At 38.6% G+C, this 21,245-nt stretch overlaps 1 protein-coding gene across 1 annotated transcript in view; it reads right to left on the reverse strand.

Moving 5' to 3' along the window:
• Positions 1-21,245, reverse strand: part of LOC137580834 (uncharacterized) — a 63,491-nt gene that overhangs the window by 36,678 nt on the left and 5,568 nt on the right. Inside the window, 7 exon segments of the mRNA XM_068294965.1 lie at positions 1,102-1,322; positions 6,582-6,714; positions 15,122-15,218; positions 15,296-15,422; positions 15,691-15,789; positions 18,357-19,204; positions 19,206-19,555. Of these exon segments, the coding sequence (XP_068151066.1) occupies positions 1,102-1,322; positions 6,582-6,714; positions 15,122-15,218; positions 15,296-15,422; positions 15,691-15,789; positions 18,357-19,204; positions 19,206-19,555 (1,875 nt within the window).

Consider the following 21,245-nt stretch of genomic DNA (forward strand, 5'->3'; position numbering starts at 1 on the left):
GCCATTTCATAGCAAATGAGAATAATTCTTTCATTTTAAGCTTTAAAGTTAAATATCTTGTGATAGTTTACAAAAGAATGAATATAACGAATTCAAAGTCTTATTTCATTTTACAAGAAGTTCCCAAAACTGCTTGGGTCCTAGAGGGCTTAATTGATCTATTCTACGTTAAATACAAAATAAAGCCGTTTTTAGAAAAAAGAAACAGAATATCTCGACTTTAAGCAGCATTTGGTAAATTCATTGACTGTCTTAAGACAAAATCTAAGTTTTTGCAGACAAGGTACTTAGAATGAACTAAATGATAACTAAACTTAAACTTAAAAGCGCATAAAAGGTAAACATTTTGTAGAAATGTTCATTAGACTCAAGACATTAAACTATTTTGGCGTTTGATTGTCATGTGTCCAACAATTAGAAAAACGGGTGAAAAATATGAATTAAATGGGCACACAATGTAAATGATTGGAATTCTTAATCTCATAACTTTTTAAAATAAACAACAAAGGATATCTTTGAATATTCGAAACGTTGTCGTACAGAATTTAACTTAAATATTTAACGATTTTGAATATACAAACTAAAAGGATAGGAAATTCGCAAGTAATCGGGATACATGTGATGCCTACTCAGAGGGCGACCACACGAAATGCTGTGCGACAGCTAATTTAATATACGAGGCGGTTCTCAGGTCACACGAAAATCCAACAGGCAGAGAGAAAGCGCTTGGCAATTGTAAATTGTAGTAGGCACCTAATTTGAGAACTGTTGACCCATTAAGCGTGCAAAACCCTCCCCAAAGGTCTCAGTGGCCAACACTCAGGGTACTTAAGTAGTGTGGCCCGCTGCCGTTCCGCACATGTTTATGACTAAGCCAACAAAGCGTTGACTGCGGTTGACCGCAGTTACTACACAATGAGTGAGGATAACGAGAGACCCCCAGCTCCTGCTTTGCGTCATCGTCAGCAAACCAAATCCCCATGTAAGCCCCGGCCTTGTGTCTGGTTGTGGAGTGGGGTTTTCGGATCTGAGGCCTCTTGCCGACGTTCAACTAATTAGCATTAAATCAGCTGTAACAGACATTTTAGCTGGGGCACTTACCTTGCCGAATATGGTGAGGCCGCCGTGTTTCATATTGAAGGTCGGCGCGTCCGCATAACTTGAGTCAGCCCAAGGGGTGTGGCAAGTGGAAGTTAATGTCATGTATCGGACTCCGATTGCATATAGTGTACGCAACACAGCCAAGGAACCGCCCAGCGAGTGTCCGCCTTCGACGCCGGTTAAGGAGCAAAGTTGTTGGTTCTTGTGCGCCTCAATGATGTCTGCAAATAGTCAAAAAGGAACAGAGGATATGAGTGAAGGGAGGAATCAAACAGTGAGTAAGAGGGTGGGGCTGCTGCAGTGGTTGAGTCAGTTTAAACTTTGGCTTTGCATTGTTTTTGGCAAGCAAAGCATAAGTAACATTTGTTGTTTTCTGGTCTGTCATTTTGTTTTGCTGCCCCGTTGAGCTCTCTGTTCATTGTGGTTTTTCTATCTAGCTCCATGTCGCTCTGTCTGTCTGTCTGTCCAACTCGCCTGTCCCTCCTTTCATACAATAGTCCTGTCAGTATTTCCCTTCTCCCTCCCCACCACGACCAAAAGAAACACTCCTTGCATTCACTTTACGAAAAAAAACATGACAGTTTTGCTGTGCTCTGCAATATTTACGCTTGTCTTGGCCAAAGAGCTTTGATCTTCTCCTTGACATTTTGCTCCTCCGCGTTCTTTTGTTTTGCAAGTAGTTGTCATTATTTTATTATTTTCCAGCCAACAAGCTAGAATAATGTTTGCATAAAGTTTTTTCCTAAGTCACACGCAACTTTTTTCAAACAATTTAATTTTCTTCTTATTTATTCAAGTGAATAAAAGTATTTGTATTCCAAATTCCTTAGAAAAAGAAATTTATTTAGTTCAAGTTGTTGGTCTTTGACATATTTTAAGAATGAACAACTTTTCACAGTTAAATTGGATAACTATTCTCTTTATATTTAATTTGCCTTCAAATTCGATAAATATTACTTCTTTGTTTGTGAGGAATGTATATTCTGGATCAGCATAAGATATCGAAATACCTACATATGTTGATCCGAATCTGTATTATGTATGCAAATCGATTAAAAAGTAGTGGAGAATTGACATCATTAATTTATTAATGTTAAATGGCTCTTTAGTTTTCCGGCCTTAGTAGTAAGCAAGCAGGCGGAATTTGTCTATAACGATGGATTTATGTAAATAATCGGTCCTAAAAAGGATATGCCAAGATAAAACTTATCGTCGAATTTCCTAATGATATTCAAAATTTCATAGAATAAATAACTGATCCAATTGAAGTGTATGGCTTTGGCTTGTGTTAAGATGCAAATGTTAACGTATGTACTTGCTAGTAAGCTAGTAAGGATGTGGTTGATTGTGAATAGGAACATGTGGAAGCATCACAGAGTTCTGATTGTGGAAAACCTAATTTGAGTTGTGAGTAAAAATATTTCGTGTAAGGACTTGAGAGTGGAATAACCACTCCGTCTCTGGTCTAAATGGAAGGTTAAGTTGGTGACTTCTTCTACCTGCGGTTGACGTTGTTGTGATTTCGATAAGGATTCTATCAATCCACATCTTGAAATCTTGTTGTACGAGTATCGAGTGCGATTAATCTATCAAACACTTGAAAACTAATGCACAATTTATGTTTTTCTATGTTTGTATCGTTCTATTCGTTTATCATGAAATCACAATGAGGTTGCCATAATTTGTCGCAGCTATTCAAATTCAGTATTTTGTTCGCCCCATTTTAATAACATTTCAAATGTCACACACAAATACAATAACAAGAATATAAAGGAAAACCAAAAGAAAATCGAGTCAATAAATTTGCCACGCCAAAGAGAAAGAATGAGGGGAGAATGTGAGCGAAAAGGAAACGAAAAGTGAAACAGGAAAAGGACCTAAAATCCGCTTGCAAGTTTTCAGGCAATAAGCAAATAAGCTGCGCAAAATCAAAAAGGGAGCTCTGGAATTGTTCTCAATGCTGTTGTTACGTTCTGGCCCTCCGCCTCACTCTCCCTGGCTCTCTTGTTCTTTGCTCCATTTCTTCCGCAAGCCAACTACCTGCCACAAGAACCTGTTCGATGTCGAAGTCTCGAGACTTGGAGTCATCGTCAAAGCCGTAAAACCCTAAAATATGGAGCAAATAAACAAATGTTCAGAGCCAACTATTGGTTGCTGTTGCCATTTCTGTTGCTCTGTGGCATTGAAAAGGAAGGCAAACCAAAGGCACTAAAATGCGCCACGTGAGCAGAAGTTCAATTTTGTGAACGCAACGAATGCGACGACTACGGCAGGGAAGTTCTCTTCTTGCCAGTTACCTTCGCCCATTCTTTGCTGACTCTTTGGTCCTGCATGTAATTGTCTGTGACTTTGGCACTGCCAATGGACGACGACCAATGGCTGGCTGTAATGTATAATAGATGGCCCCATGTATCGGATGCGAATTGAGGCAATACTCCATGGCACGGAAAATGCTTCCAATACATTTCAAAATGAAAATCCCCAACCAAATGCCACTTGACGCAATAAACCAAAGCCGGCAGAACCCAAAGAGGAGCCAGCTCAGAAGCAATATGAAGAATTTACAACAGTAAAAAGGGAAAAACCAAAAATACAAACCATAAAAAAATAACACAAAACATAAAGATAGTTGCACTCTGATGCTCTTACCAAATGCATTTGCAGAGTAAAAGATATTTCTAAATGAATTTGGAAAAGTTTGACTTTAGTGTGAATAATACTAACCATCTTTAAGGTAGAGATTAATGTAGTTTGTTTACTTAATCTAAGAAAGATGCTTTGGTATTTAAAAACTGGTGAGTCGTTCAGAATCATTAAGTATTTGGCGATTGAAATCTGTTTCATTTGTGCCCTAAATTTCTCTCTATACTCACGAAGTATGATGCCAATCATTTCACTCACTCATGACCTTGTTATACATTAATAATAAATTCATAGAACATTTCGTCATACCCCATTTGAAGTAAGTGTATCTAAGGTCCAAAGCTTAATGGGACTGAAAAGCATTTTCTTTCAAACAGAATGCAATTTTCTCAATATTCTTTTGTTATCTCCCTACTTTTACTTCTATTTCACTGTGAATGCTGTCTCTTTTGGTTTGGAGTGTAAATTGAAGTTTACACTTTCGCAGGTGAAAATTGAAAATGGCAAATAAAAAAAGCATTGGCACATTTGTAGTGGAAAATGTAAAGTAGCAAAATGCTGGCCAGGTCACCGAGACGAGAAGTAGGAGGCACTTAACAGCATATCCTTCCATCCTAGGATGCAACGCTCATTTGTTTAGTCGTCGCTGTAAGCAAGGAGTCAAAGTTGAATACTGACAAGGATTTGGTCTTGCACTTGGACAAGGACTGGCAGTTGTTTTCGGACTAACTGACGAATGGACGAGGGGACCAGTGACACGCCACGTCATTCGTCGCGTTGTGTTTCGGTTCGTTAGCTTTCAATTTTTTACAATCACTTTGCCCGGCAGCAGTTGCCGTAACACTAGAGCAATAGAGTACAGTAAGAAGAGTGTAAAGGGCGTAATCATGCCCTGCTGCATTTGCTCAATAGTCAGTTGCATTTGGTGTATTCCCCACCTTAACCTTGCTCCCTCTCCGCTACCCCTTTGCCAGTTTTCCCTTTTGTATTTACACGACATGTGAACGAGCGCAGAACAATTTGATGTGAATTTATTTGCAGTAGTTAAAATAAAATGTTGGGTTTTATTTTATGCAACAGCAGCTGGGATTTCGGCCGTGTTGGGAAAAAGAGATAGAGAGAGAGAGAGAGAGAGAGTGAGAAAAAACAGAATGTATTGGCATGATGTCTGGTTGTTTGCTCTGATTTCTTTGTAGTATATGTTTCTGATTTTTCTGGTTTTGTATTTTTTTTTTTAAGAGTTGGGTTGATTTTTGTGCTTGTTCCTTTGATTCGGACATGTTTACGGTTAGCTCAAAGGGAATTGTGTTTGATTATACGAAAATATGTTTAAACAAGGTTGTAAAATTTCCATCCCATGAAAATCGGATGACCTTTGTTTGATATTTATTGATAAACAGTTCTGACTACTTTTGGATAGATTTATGAATTGAAAGTGAGGGAAGTGGGGAATTCTTCTAGAGGATATAAGGTAATGTTCTAAGAGATCAGGAGAATTATCAAGAACATGTGAAAGATATACAAACAATCTAGATCAACTAGAAAAGGATCCCTTCCTTAAGGTTTACATGGGCTATAAAAATGTTTCCTTACTGACTATCAAACATTTTCTATGTAAGATAAGATAACTTCATCTTTCTTGCATTTTTTCTTATGTTTTTCTTTTTGGCATCTGCTTTCCATTAAGCTTTCAAATCAAGCATTGCTCAATTTGCCAAAGATTTTAAGCATTCATTTTCCCCAATCTTTGCCTATGGATTTTCAACAATTAAAACCATTTTTTTTTTTCTGCTGACTAAATGAAAAATGAAATCCCTCTTTGTGCCTCTTAAGAAATGACAAATTGGAAGTAAACAGAAGTGGAGTATGGGAATTGTTTGCTTTTTGCATTTGTTTGGTGTTGCACTTTTTCTCTTCTGTCTACTTTTAGGCAAACCAACAAACTGGAAAACAAACAAACATATGTATGAAAACTCTTATCAGAAAATGTTCTCTCTACTCTACCATAATATTTCATGCTAAAAGTTTTCCTGTTTCATATTTCTTCTCGTATTTTTTCAACATGATTTATTGACATTTCCATTTACGGCCACATAAATGTTTCATCGCAAACGCCGGAAGCGATTTGTTGCACCAAAAAGAAATAAATAGAAATAGAAAAGGAAAAGAAGGAAAACTGTATAAGAAAACACACTAAAAGATTGCCAAGAGTCGAACCGATGCAGCCTCCACTACTGAAGGAGTAGTGCAAATCAAAATGCAAAACGGAAAACAAACCGAACAAACAAGGAAACTCGAATGCTGGCCGGGGAGTCAGAGTCTTGCAACATAAGCCACAACAAGAAGTTGCAGTTCTCGTTCTCGTTCTCGTTGTTCCCATAAGGCCCCATCTTCTTGGTTGCTTTTTGGGCCTCTCCCCCTTGGAGGCAAGAAATATGAACTGTTTCGTGTAAACGAGGTTCGCAAAAAAAAAGGAACTAGGTGAGTGGCGGTATATCAAAGGAAATGCCGCAAAAATATGGCACGCAGTAAGCAGCTACCTCAAGAGTTCTAGAGCTAGCAAATGTGTTGTGTTTTTTTTTTTTTCTTGTTTTTTAGACAGCCAAGATACTTTTAACAACTAGCAAAGAGAGTGGGAGAGAAACTCTTTCCTTTCAAAACTTTCCCACAAAAAAAAGAACTCGCTCTCATGAGCGGAATGTAAACTAGCATGCGTGGCCTGTGGTATTTGTTTGTCGGCATAGTTTCACTTTAAGAAACAATTTTCTCCTAGGGTTTGGGCATATCCTTTTAGTTATCTTCTTAACTCCTCTTAAGTTAAGCTAAGAAAAACTTACCCTGCGCCGATGTACATGTGGTTAGTTGCGGTGAATAGCGATCGGTTAGTCTTTTAATCACATCAATTTGTTCTAGCGTTAACTGAACTGCATCACGATGCTGAGCCTCGCAGGGCACATAAGCTGCCCAGAACTGTAAATAAACAATGCAAATGTATGAGAAATTGTTTCTTCTTTAAGAAAAAAATTGGTGGCAATATAAATAAACGCCATAAAAATGTAGAAAGTAACATGTTTTTCCAGAAAATAAGAAGACTTAAGTTTTAAGTGAGTTTGGTTAAAGTTTTACACGATTATCAGACATGTGTTCAGCAGGCAACCTTGCAACCGCATTTACCATGACACACCGAACAAGAGGGAGGGAGGCCCACAAAAAGTCCTAGCACCCGAAAAACCCATTGCAGCAGTTATCATTTATCGTTGCATTTCATTATTTCGACCAAAGTTCCCAGGCATCCAGCAGGGATGAGTGAAAGAGAGACAAAGAGCGAGAGAGAGAGAGAAAGAAAAATAGTTCCAGCAACAATAACGATACATACCAACCGAATTTTGCCGAAAAATACCTTATGGAACACACACAGAGAGAGAGACAGGTAAATGAACGTAAACGATAATGAAGGTAGTCAGTAGTCAGAATTGCCACTATATGAGAATGTGTGTGTGTGTGTGTATCTGTATGCGTGAGTGTGTGTCTGTATAGAGCCCGTACAATTAACCCAAATTGAACTAATGTTCATGTACTTTTCAACCCTGATAAGCTGACACTACGAACAACGACCGGAACAAGCGACCACCGGACTCAGCTCTCGTTTATCCCTTCTCCTGCTTTCCCCCTCTTTTCGGTCTCTCCATAAATGAGAGGATGTTGAATAAAACAAAAACAAAAAAAAACAAACACTAACTAAAAATCGACACTGGGAATTCCAGGAAGATAAACTTTGCGCTGCTTTGTGCAAATGGAATGTTATAGTCGTCCATGAGGCTTCTTCTCCCCCCACAAATTTCTGTGTCTGTTGTACCTACAATTAAAATTGCACAAATGCTAAGTCAACGAGTTGACCCTCCACAGACCCGAAAAACTCACAAAATGCAATTGCACAACTAAACAGGCAAACATTCAACACCTTGCGGAGAGCGGAAGAGACCATCTCTCCGTGCTCGTTTCTCTCTGTCTCTGTCTGTCTGTCTCTGTTGGTCTGTTGGACTTTACAAATTGTTTTTTGGACCACACAAAAATTTTCGTTTCGTTTATTGAAAAGTTTTGCATTTTTCATAGCGTCGTTGTTGTCGTCTCTAGATACGAGACATAAATAAATTTTCTCTATGAATTACGCCTAAATGTATGCACTTTATCATCATCATCATGAGCATCCTTGGAGCATACTCATCATCATCATCATCATCATCATCATCATCATTATTATCAAGATGATCATTTTTGGGGGAAAACTGCAAATGAACATTTGCAATGTTTTGTGTTGTTTTGCTTTTAATTTACTGCCTTGGAATACTTTTTTTGGACTACGTGCTTAGCCCCAATGCTGCTTCCTCCTGGCACTTGTCCAGGAGGCTTTTCCTGGCTACAGAGCGAGAGAGAGCTGCTCACGAATTTATATTAAAAATTATTTATTACATTTGCCATAGCTTTTTCTTCTGCTCCACCTCTGGCTGCTCTACTGCTTCGCTTTCTGCTGCTGATGTGGTTGTTGTTATTTGTGTGCCCAGCAAAAAGCCAAAACTTTTTAATTGCTCTTCTTTTCTCTTCTTGTTTTTATTTTTACTTTTTTTTGTTCTCTATTTTTTTTCCTTCTGTTTTTTATATGTTCGGAATTGTTTTTCCCACTCAACAAGGTTCCCTGTTTTTCCTGGTCCAAGGAGACACGTACGTGCTTTTATTTTGGTCTAATGATATAACGTGATAGACGGTTTTCACAGAGTTTCCTTTTCTGCCTTTTTCTCAAAAGTTTTGCCTGTTTATAGCAATACTGATACACACATTTTTATATATTTACCTATATACAAACCATGTTTTCTCTTTTCAAATGTACAATTAAAAAGCCTTTTTTCCTCCGGAACTTCGTAAATAAAACTATTTTAATTTGAATTCACCACACGATTCTTGAAGAATTCTCAAAACGCATTAAATCAAATGAGATATAGCAATAACCACCAAATTTAATCAAATTATTATGTTTGTTTCGAGTGATTAGGTATTAAGTGTTTCTTGTATAAAGGTTGGAGTGAAATCTCCAAACTGCTTAACTTTTTGTTATCTGGAGTTGTTTTAAGCCTTTGTGTTCAATATTGTTACAATTTGCTACATTATTTTAATGCCTAAACACATAAAAGGAGCTAAGCCACACTTAAATGGTTAACAGTCTCTAGGGTGTTTGTGGTAAAGTCTCCTTGGAAAATTATAGAAGTAGCCTTCTAGGTAAAACACTACAATTTCTCAGGAATGCCTCTTACACATTTGTGCTTAAAGAAGCTTATTAATTTAAGTTTTAGAATTCAAAATCTTTATTTACTTTACAGTTTAAGCAGATAGAATGAAGCGCATGTCAAAGGTAATATATTCATAAAATTTAAACATAAATTTAAGGACCAATCTGTAAAATAATATATTAAATATAAGAGTCTATTCAATTAACTATTGTACCTCGTTCCACTTAAGCTAAGAATATTCTCAATTCAATTCACTAATTTTCTTTGTTATTAAAAACAAAAACTGTGGCCTACATTTCAGGGATTTTAAAAAGGTTTATTTGCTCAAATTGTTGCCTACTTCTTAGGGCTATTAAATGTTTATGTGCCTGAATACCATTTGTGTAGTTTAAATCAATTGAATATGTATGGAACGGGTGAGGTTGTAAGAAAATCTTGAATTTGAATATTCTATTTATGTATTCACACCATAAATCTCGACCATGGCGAACCTCAAGCAACAGCTGCATTCGTGTATGGCCATTTAATAAATGAATGTTCGCAATTGTATAAACAACCACAAAGGCAAACATTCACACACACACACACACTTACATACACACGTATACATTAACATTTATGTATATACATACAGAAGGACATTCGCACGTGCAACCCATTGACAACAAATCACGCATATAGCCAGGGACACCGCAGCAAGAGCAACAACGCTAAAGCATTCACAATTAACTTGAAGCCAAAATGTTGTCCTTAGGGGACTCTAACCATTGTTTTTGTTCCTGTGTTGTGTTGCTGCCGCCAAACAACTTTAAATATTAATATGCTTTGTGACGAAGTACAACAACAGAGACATTGATGATGATGATGATAATGATGACGACGACGATGTTGATGTTGATGGGCATGGGGACAGGACAATACACAGACACCCATTCGCACACACATACACACACTGAGATACCAAAGGCGACGCCATTGAGATGTTGACGACACTTTGGCGACACTGATGATGGCCCTGCAGGTGGGCGTAGCGCAATGCTAATGGCAAAGTGCCATGCTTAAACACACTTGAAGGTCTTTGAAAGCAAATACACACAAAACAGAGCCACTCTAGAGTCAAAACCCCATTCCTCGCTATAACCTTCCTACCTTCTGATGCCATGCCACAACAAACAATGGCACTTTGGCATTGTAAAATTCACACCTTTAACCACTCATACGTTAAATATATAGTCCACGTACATAGACGTCAACAGGTAGCGCATAAGTGAAATATTTTCTTTGATGAACGCTGCAAAAAAACGTGGCGTAAGCTTCGGTGAAAATTTGGCGAGCCACAGAACAATGCTCAACACATTTGTCTGTATGTATGTCGGCATTCAACGGGCATTGCATCGCACCTTCATCTAGAAGCATATTTACCTGTTGCTCCTTCTACGTCCGAGTTCCTGCGGTTTCAATCAAACCCTCACAGACAGACAAACAGACAGGCAGAGTGCGAAAGAGAGAGAAGGGCGAGCGAAAAAACTCACACGGACAGTGTTTTTTAAGAGGATTTACCTACCACACTCGACAGCAAAAACAAAACAAAAAAAAAAAAAATTAACAAAGCACACACACACACATACACACAGCCACAACAAAAAAGCCCAACGAAACGTTAAGAACGCGCCATAATGACGCAAAGCGACGAAAATTCTCAAAAGCACCAACAAAGAAAACAAAAAAATGAAGAAAAATTGAGAGAGAAAAAAAAGAGTTTTTCTGTCTGCCTTTTGGCATTTTTACTTATCTACATTGTCGATTCACATTCATGGCAAATTACTTTTCTTGAGTGTGAAATGAATGGGCGTTAAGTGTACCCGATAATGAAAAGTAAAAGGCTATAAAAAAATAAAGAAAAGGTGAATATAAACAAGCATTTTATTTCATCAGCAAACCATAATCAATAGTTGATTAAAGGATGCAGTGAATAAGTTGAGTTCTCTCAATTCTCAGTTGCAAACAATGTAAAAAGGATTTTAGTGAAAAACAAACTCCTTTTCCATAAAGAGAAACTTCTCCTTCTTTCACTCCTTTACTTCATCTTAAGCTCTAGTTTGTTACTGATCTGACTGAAATACAAATTAAATAGTTGCAGACAAACTTCAGAATGCTTTATTTGCTTTTGTAAGATGTTTCTATTAAATTTGCTCACACAAATTCCCAAAGCGGCACCATTCCGACTTTAGTTAAATTCCAATGTTTGGGTCTTGGGTTTGAGGTCAAAGTTATGCAATTCATAATTGAAAATGCTTTCAAGATTAGAGAAGGCATGTTGCACACACACACATTCATAAGTCATGTGGTTGCAGATGCCAAGACAAAAGCCGCAAATCTAACACCTTGAAGACCCCAAAAAGTATGCAACAGTAAAAGGCAACATGCAGTCGAGTAAATCTACGACTAAAAATCATTTAAGCATAGGCCCAAACTGAGGAAATGGGGCAAATGGAAGTTCCTGGAAAAATGCCTGTTGACCAGAGTCTTGGTCTATCTGCCTGATGTCCGTCTGGTTTCCGCTCTTGTAAGCTCACGGTGTACTTGTGTTTGTGTGTGTGTGTGTGTGTGTGTGTGTTGTCTAACCAACACTAAATACTTTTTAAAAGTAAATATAAATTTCTAGTCTAGGCTACAACAAGATAAGCTCGCTGCAATTTCCCAACCGCACTCTAAAATTCCCTACACAACATGGCAAACCCATTGCTGCTGCTGGACTATGGTCATGTTCTCGCCCGGTCTTGTCCCATCCTGTCAGTGTGTCCTGGCCCAGATTACAACACGGTCGCGTCCTTATCCTCGAGCTAGTTGGATCGTTGCGGCCACTTCCGCCCTCTGACTGCTGTGTCTGCGCTTTCCATTAGAGAGCACGAGGAGTCAGCTCCCCGAAATGCCATCGAGTACCAGTGAGCCAGAGAGAGATAGAAATGCAGAGGAAAATGCAGCCAGCCATGCAGCCGGACAACCGTAACATGACGTTTCCGTGTCCTGGTGCCTGGCCTGCTAAAGGACCAGAGTATGCCAGAGTCAGCTAACTTTTTCGGTACTAGCATGATGTTTCAACATTGTTGCTTACTAGTTACCTGCATTGTTCTGTTGTTTTCTCTGCTCATCAACTTTTCGGTTGTTTCTTCTTTTCCTAGCCAAATGCAAACATGCGGCCTAGACCAGACCTGGCCAGATTCCAGTTTCATCTTCTGCTCGAGCTCGAGCTCTCTTAAGACTCACACACTCACACAGATGTTGCTGGCAATCGTTAAAATTGCTAAAAAATGTTGCAACACGCTTTTGAGCACTTTATGGTCTAAACGTGATTTTCAGCTTGTCTATTAAACGTTTTCTCTCTCTCTCTTTAGGTCCATATATTTTCGGCTTACTTCATTCCCTCTCGCTTTGTTTTTTTTTTTTTTTTTTTTTGTTCTTCGTTGGCTTATTCGTAGCACGTTTGGCATTTTGGGCAACAATTGTTGAAACATGTTGTCAACTAGTTAGTTAGTTAGTTGTTGTCCTGGTTGTTACTCTGGCAGAGAAAAACTCGCATTATTGAGTTTACTTATTGTTTGGGAATTCAGTGTGGAAACTTGTTTTCGCAGAGACAGCGAGCGAGGCGACCAAAGCAACTTCATAATGGCAATTAAAATAATTGGAAATATTATAGTGATGTATTTTTAAAAAACTCTTAATAATTGCCACAAAAGTTTAGGAAATTTGTTAAAGAGTCGAAGTTTTTAAACACTTTGAGAATCGTTATTATTCAAATTTAATTTAAAAGTTATTTGTATTTTAAATTAATTAAGTTGGGTTTGTCTTGTTGTCAATGTTGTTCAATATAGTTTTGATATCAATTATTGTGAAATTTCATTGTGGAGTCGTCAAAACGGAAAACTTTCATTTGCGAATAGATTAGTAAAACCTTGTTAGTTACTAAAGTAAAATATTTTGCAGAAGACAAATACAAATTGTCGACAAATAAAGCTATTCAAATTCTCTCAAATTGGCAATGCTGATAATTGAAGAAAAAGAAATAATAGAAAGGAATATAATAATGAGACTTATCATGTCTCGAATTTATAAGCTGTATCTGAACTAGCCATATGGAAAAATCAGCAAATGCAACAAACTCTGCTCTTTGAGAAAATTGTAAAAAGGTTTTTGATCACTAAAACATTGATTCATTATTCGGACGAAAAAGAGAATTTTAGTTCCCTTGTCAGAATTTGATTAGATTTAAAGTTGATTTGCCAATAAAGAAGAATTTTAAAATAGGAGAAATACATTTCAAATCAAAAAGAGAAAGACTATTATGCATTCTATTTAATTAGTCTTAAGTTCATTGCAAACATAGGGAAATTAGTTCCAATAATTTTGCTATTTTTGTTTAACCACTTCCATTTACTACCTACTTGCCTATTGCTGCTTATTATGCAACATAAGTTCACTCCGCCAACTTGTTCACACTTGAGGCACTTACACTTGATACTTGAGCAAGGAGGACAATTAACACGACTTGCACAATATTTCGCCCACCGCTGTGCAAATGTGGTGCAATTGCCGCAACGGAAGTCATGTTGATGACTCACCGCACTTGCCGTCGAAAACTCTATCAACAAGTTCAATTAGCCACAGCGCCAAAAACCAGAAATTACCCCAATATCGGCTATTGAACATGAAAATCAAGAAGTTTCGGTTCGAATCGAATTCCAGGGGCGAAAGGTGGGGGTAAGTTTTAAGAAGCCATCGACTTTTGGCGCCATTAAACGCCAGGATCGAACGTCACGCCGCGGCATTGCTGTCGCCATTCGGCGGGCATAATTAAATTGAGTGCAGGTGAATTTCTCGTACGGCTTTTCACGAACTTTTACAATATTGTTGGCAAACAGCAATTACCACCGCAAAAAAGAAAACTGCAAGAAATGCAACATCAAATTTATGGCATTGAAACCGAAACGCATAAAATGTATGGGACAGGTGGTGCCCCGTGTGTGCAGCGCAGTGTTGTGGCAACAATGATGTTAAAGTAGGATGTTGTACGTGCGAATCGCATGGGCAAAGTTAATTTTCATTATAGTTGAGAAATCGTTGCGATGAAATGCTTTTCTTTGTCTGCATGAACCGTTGAAAAATGATTTTCCAGTAGCTTTTAGTTGATTTATGAACAACTCTGCTCAGACTCTTTAAGCCTCACACGTAGCTATTGGTAACTATACTGATTGATTGATGTCATAGACAATCTGGAGTTACCTTCTACTCTGTTCTCAATTAGCTAGAATGCCTAAACTCTTGGCATTCATTTGATCTGCTTATTAGAACCACTTGAAAAATTCACCTGAAACCTCATGCACGACGAATCAATAAAATCATCGTCAAGTGCTTCGAGTGGGGGGTGGAAGCCATGGCAAAATTAATTACCAGTATCATCATCTCCATCATCATTAACGTCTAAGCAAAGCTCTCTTTGGCTTTCGCTCATCTCTTTTGTGTGGAGTGGACCATAATTAATATTTTTTGAAGACTGTAAACTGAATATAAGCATCTCGGACAGAATGAAAAGCCAAATGGCAGAAGCCACCGGTGCAATGAGTCTCTGAGTCTCCAGGACAACGACTTAGACGCGGATAAACACACAAATGAACATTTCCTTGATAGATGGTAAAGTTTAAATACCCTGCAATAGGATTTCATTTTCAATTTGTAGAAAACTTGATAGTTCATGAAACCCTAAGGCTGTCAAAGCTTATTCTCTCCATCTGGCGCAAAATAATGTATTTATGTTTGGGATAAATGCACTTAAAGGCCAAGTAAGTCCATATAAAATCTACTTTAGCCTTAAAAAGTCACAATTCAAATTGATTATTCATTAAAGTATAAGTAAACTCGTTATAGGAGTTGCAGTCACTAAAGTTTGATCAATTTTTTCTTCATTTGATTAGAACTTTTAGATAGAGTATAGCAGCAGTTTGGTCATTAAACTACATTTGAAAATTATTACGACTTTTATCTGAAAGTCTTCTTGTCATAAGTTTCATTTCATTTTCTAATTTTGTCGTTTTTTTTACCTGTGCTGATATGCGGCCCTTCTTCAGTCGCGTGAGATCCGTGTGACTCCAGTGACTTCGTCCCCAGGGCATAACGTTGCGCAAATCCTCATCAAAACTGTAAAGTAAATTAATAATCGCTCAAAAAAATTAATTGAATTTCCTCAGGATGAAACGGACTCTAAATGTACTCACTTAAAATCATTGAGTTTGTTGTGCAGGAACTTGCGTATATTCCACGGTAAGTCATTATGCCCATCGATTAAAGGCACTTGATCTAGCAGTTGAACAGCCACACGCAAACGTTCTTCAAAGGGAGCACCTGCAATAGCAATATATGTATGTAGATAGGAGCATAGAGGAAAAGCCATCTATGTAGTAGTAGTAGCTCGTAACTAACTTAAATGCATTAACACAACACGCACACACTCGCACATTTGGGAGTGCGAGCGTGTGTTGACCAACGTGTCGTATGCGTTATGGTAATTGATTTATTGTCTCTGGACTTTAGGTCTTGCGTTACTACTGATAGAGAAGGAGAGTGAGAAGAAGAGAGAGAGATAGAGGGGCATAGAGAGAAAGATACTCACTTGCTGCCACACGTAGAGCCAAAGGCACGGCCACACTGGCAGCGCCAATTATCAAGAGTATCGAGCTGACTGCCAGCCAATGCTTGGCCGCATCGAATCCTGAGAGAGCAGCATCAGAGCCAGGACCAGGACCGGAGGACCACGATGTAAAAGTGCGCAATGAAAGGAAGAGCAACAACATCAGCATTGATGATGACCATGGATTGTTGGTAGAGATGTTGTTGTTATTGGCAGTTCAATGCCAAGTCGTTTGTACCAATATCATCGTCGTCGTCAGCAGCAGCAGCAGCAGCAGCGTCGTCATCGTCGTCGTAGTTGTTGTTGGTAGTTGTTTGTTGGTTGTTTTGTGTTGCATTTTGTGTGTGTGCAAATTGCCGTGACAGTGGCATTGATTACAACAACAATGGACCAGGAGTAGCATCAGGAGCAGCATCAGGAGCAGCATCAGGAGCAGCATCAGGAACAGCCAGAAGCACGAACAGAAGGAGTACCCCGAGCAGTAACCGGCATCAGCAACAGAGCATCAAGTTGTGGTGTTGTTTTTTCCCCAGCATTGTGTATAAGCACAAAAGGCAAAGAATGAGAAGAACGATAATAAGGAAATATGGTTAGTTAAACGTTTAAAATTGAATTGTTCAGAGTTGTGTTTTTCTTCTTCTCTGTTTTGCCCTCAAAAAATAGAAGAGTTTGATTTCTTGTTGGCTTTCTTTTCAGTTTGTATAGCAAAAGTAAATCAAGCAATCTAGAAAAATTGCCAAATAAAGTATAAATCAAATTGTCGAAGTTTCTACCCAAAGGTAGAATTAAAGTTTTTCATTTCTTCTTTTGATAGTTCTTTGAACTCCATAAACGTGTAAGTTTTGCATTTTCTAGGGATTGGCTTTTGATGCTCTTTCAAAGAAACTCCAATTACAAATGCCTCTTTAAGTTCAATTTATAAGACTAGGACTAGAACATGGACTATTCCTCTATATTGCTGTGGTAACTTTCTTTTCATTCAACACATTTCGTGTTTTTGCAACTCTTAATAACTTTTCAATATAGTCTGTTCACCTTTGTGTCTCCTTTATTTGAATTCTGAAGTGAAGCACTCCATTTATTAAAGAATTCTACTTCTTATTGCTCAGAATGTAACTTTCATTTTAACTTTGGTCTAAGCTTACTTTTCTCAATCGTTTTATTTAATTTGCATTACTTTAAAGGATTTATTTTATGATTATTGATCCATACTACACCGTATTTGAATCGATATATATATACTTTCATAATCGAAATGTATCTTTCACTTGACTAAAATATCAATGCAATGCCGTTTGCTTAAAATCCTCATTTGAGTGCTCCAAAAATGTCATTTGTGCTCCTCCCCCAGGGGGACAAAACGTAAAATTGCACACTCATATTTGGGATTCGGACGACGGTTTATGACATTTATATAGTTATGTACACTTATACACACTTATTCACACATGTATATGTATACAGTGCTAGTCATGCCATGATGCTTAGACGTTACATGGCATTGCACTTATATTTTGCTAGCCATTTTCTATTCCCCCTTTGGGGCACTTCCATTTAGTCGTTAACCGTTTGATTGCGTTCCACGTTACATGGCTGCTAAATGTTAAACGTTGCGGATTCCCTACAGACTTTGGGCTCATCAGCATCACCATCAGCGACAACTTTGCCAATGTTGTCCACGTTGCAATCGCCATCCTGACGTCGCGACGTCGTTGCTGTCGTTCGCGGCATCATTGTCCGTCCAACATTGTACTCATCATCCCCGTCATGTCTCTTGGCAACTGGCAATTCGTTAGCAATCAAAAACTGCGTAACTCGTAACTCTCAACCGCCATCCATGTCAGGTTCGGTACGGTCCTTGTCCTGTCCAGCGCCAAGTTCTGTGCTGAATTTATGCAAATCGCTGCTGACTCTTTCCCTGTCTGCACATGCTTATCGGTAATTCACTTTGGACTCATGCCACTACGACTACTACTATTACCACCAAAGCACAGTAATCAAAGGGAAACCCAAAACTAAACTCAAGCTAGTTTTTCGCTTCAGTTGGTTTATTTGCTTAGCTCCTCCTTCTGTCTGTCTCCCTTTCTTTGCCAGCTGCATTGGTGGCTTTTCAGTTAGCCTTTATCAATCGTTTTTGGTTGCATAATCAAATTTGGTTTGCAATTAAAATGGCCAGACATTGCCATTGATAGCCCCACATATACCTACACGAATATATCTACATCCATGTCTATATAAAGACTTTATCAACATCCGATAATGAGATTTGCATTTGCATTCCATTGCATTGGTAATGCTTTCATTTGATTTGCTTTTGTAAGACATTGGCAACTAACTGACTAACTAACTAGATGTACCCATACAATATATGCATGTCTGTGTCAATAAGTTCTTTAAATAATCTCATTTGATTGATTGATTCCGCAAATGGATTTGGTCACTTCAGATCGGTTTTATTTTTGATATGCATGGGAGTTTTGTTTTAGTTTCAATCCTAACCAAGTGCTTTAATGAGGTAAAGAAAATGTTTCATATTATTTTCCCTTTATGCGTTTGTAAGGCAGGTTACTTCTTTTAATTTCAAACCCTTTGTACTCTTTGTGAAAAAAAAAACCCGTCTAATATTAAATAAAATATAAAGTACTTACGGAAAGAATTGGTTCCAGAACTGGATGAACCGCGACTGGGACACTGACGATGCTTCCAGGGCATGATGCTGGTAACACTAGAATGCAGTTGGTGATGTTTCTGGGGAGTGTTGGAACCAGATACACCACCGACAACCGCATGATGGTGATGAGGATGATAATGATGCGAGTGAGCGTGGAGTTGATGGCTTTTATGCAGTCCTATCGGTGTCTGTGACGACTCTCGGTCTTTGAGGCCCCCATCGCTATCGAACGAGGACATGGTAAAGGTGGATGAGGCCAAACCAGGCCCCGATGCTGACTGATGCTGCGACATTTTCTGATATGGCAAACGACAGCCACTTGGACCATCGATGTCGGCTAAATTGCCAAAGCTGCGACTATTAATTGGCAGCGACCAATCCATGCTGCTCGTATGAAAGATGGCCTGTCTTGTTGGGTCTTGTGGGTGCTGGAAATGCTGTTGTTGGACAGGAGGTTGCTGTTGAGCCCCCTGCGGCTGCTGGTGGTGGTGGTGCTGTTGCTGCTGCTGCTGAGTGCTGGGAAACGTAAGCAGCGATTGGGAAAAGCAGCGACAACGTTGCTGCTGGAAATGAGCCAACTGCTGTTGCTGATGTTGCTTCTGCAGGTAGCGACTATAATGCGCCAAGTGGCGCGCATAATCGCTACTCGGTCCGATTGTATTGTATTTGGAGGCAGAGGCGGTGGATAGCGGTGTAGCTGTGGTTAGAAAACATAGACTTGGGTCAGATTTCTTTGAATGCGGTGTAAATATTGCATCCTCCTCGTGGGCAGTAAAAGGCGGGGGCGGGGGGCTGCTGCTTATGTGGCCTATTTAGGGTGTACGGGTGACCCGTAGGTTGGCACAGATCGGGCTTAATGTTGTTGTTGTTGATGTTGTTGCTGTTGGTGCTCGTGCTGCCATTGCTGGTGGTGCATTGTAATAGCGTCGCAGTGCATTCATCTAAAGCTGATTTAGTGCAATCTTGTAACAGATCACTGCTACACAACTGAGCCAAATTGCTGCTGTTGTTGTTGTTGTTGGTGTTACTACCGCTGTTGCTGCTAACTGATGATGCCTGCTGTTGCAGCTGCTGCAACAGACGCAAACTACGCATGCTGCCATTTCGCTTCATGGCTGGCGGTGGCGGCACTGGCGGTATAATATCCACATCCGACAAGCTGTTCGTATCGCACTGCTGCAACAAACATGAAGAGAACGAGAGAGAGAAAGAGAGAGTTGAAAGAAAGTCATAACAATTGATAGCTAACCATCTGTTGACAAAAGGAAATCGTATTAAATCAATAGACATGAACAACTTCCGTCAAGGATGGCTTTACAATATAACTTGTGCTTCATCGCGTTAGATCTTTAAGCTAGATTTGCTGAAAAGGAAACCCCGAAAAGGATGAAATTCCATTTTTAATGTAAAAGTAGAAGATTATCAAATAAAACCTTACAAACTTACAAAAATCTGCTCGAACAAAGGTTGAGGAAATACATTTATTAACTAAATTGACCCCAATGTTTCAGTTAAATAGAGCAAAGCAATTAGAAAAGTTTAGTGAGTTTATGATAACATTTATGTGATACGTATAAATATATTTATTTGTAACTTTGCCATCAATAAACACAACAGGAGAAACATAAAAGAGTTCCAAAGAGTTGCTCAACATATTGACAAATTACTTGGGAAATTTTTATTGCCTACTTATGAGCGCCGTTAGACCATCTTGGCAAAAACTTTTTCTAAAAACATTTACAGCTCTAATAATTACAAACTTTTCGGCCAATTTGTAAAAAAAAAAAGTAGGAAAACAGAAACAAAAACGAACTAAAGCTGAAATGGCCATTGATAAAGTCGATGGATAATTACAAAATAGGAGGGTATTTCGAAAAAAAATTGAGTGGGCGAAGGGCAATATAAAAAACTAAAACAAACTTGCACATTTATAAAAGTTTTTGCTTATTGCTTTTACTGAATCGATTAAAGGCGATTGTGTTCAAAGAGTTGGACAGAGGGGACAGCCAAACTTCAAGTAAAATATAACCAACACTCAATTTTACGAACATTTAACTAAATACCCGGAATGGAGCTAGTCCCTAGTCAGCCCAGAGCCAGTGTGAGAGAAAGAGAGCAAGGCATTCCAAAACGTTTGGAAAAAAGTTTTGCTCGAAACTACAAAACTGCCATAACTCAACATTACGCCCGGACACTCACACACGCACTCTCACACACACACATACATAGCATATTCGAAACGCTGCAAAATTTTTGTAAATGTAACAAGAAAGTTGAACAGAAAAAAATAGAGAGTAAAGTAAAGGGAAGAAACCGGCAACAACAAAGATGGATGCTGCATAGACACACACACACTCACACATACTCGCATATAAATCATGGTAAAAAATTGCACAAAATTGCAGCAAAGTAGACGAAAAATTATTATAAAATGTGCATTATGAAATTTAAAGCGAGACAAAGACGCAACGCATAATTCATGGACGAAGATGAGCCAAAGTACCAGAACAAGAGCTCAAGCTCTCATGCAAAAAAGATGGAAGCAAGAATGAAATGAAAGGGTAGACGACCCGCATAGCTAAAAGTCGCGGGAAACTGCAGGAAAAACTGGGAAAAAACTGAGACGATATATCAAGCAATTTAATGCTCAAAAAGCAGAGCCAACGAGCTTAAGCATAGCTTCATATCCCTTCCCGTTGGGACCTTTCTCAACTGAAATCCATTCCACGGTTTTGCCACTGCTGCTATCCCACATAAATATGACGTCAAATTTGCGACATAAATGCCAAATAACCATATACTGTTGCATACTTTTTGGAGCACATACAATGGGCTTTAGTGTTATTTGAAGCCAAAGATACCCACG

The sequence above is a fragment of the Drosophila tropicalis genome, unplaced genomic scaffold (genome assembly GCF_018151085.1).
Source record: "Drosophila tropicalis isolate 14030-0801.00 unplaced genomic scaffold, ASM1815108v1 contig_845, whole genome shotgun sequence".
NCBI classification, from domain to species: Eukaryota; Metazoa; Arthropoda; class Insecta; order Diptera; family Drosophilidae; genus Drosophila; species Drosophila tropicalis.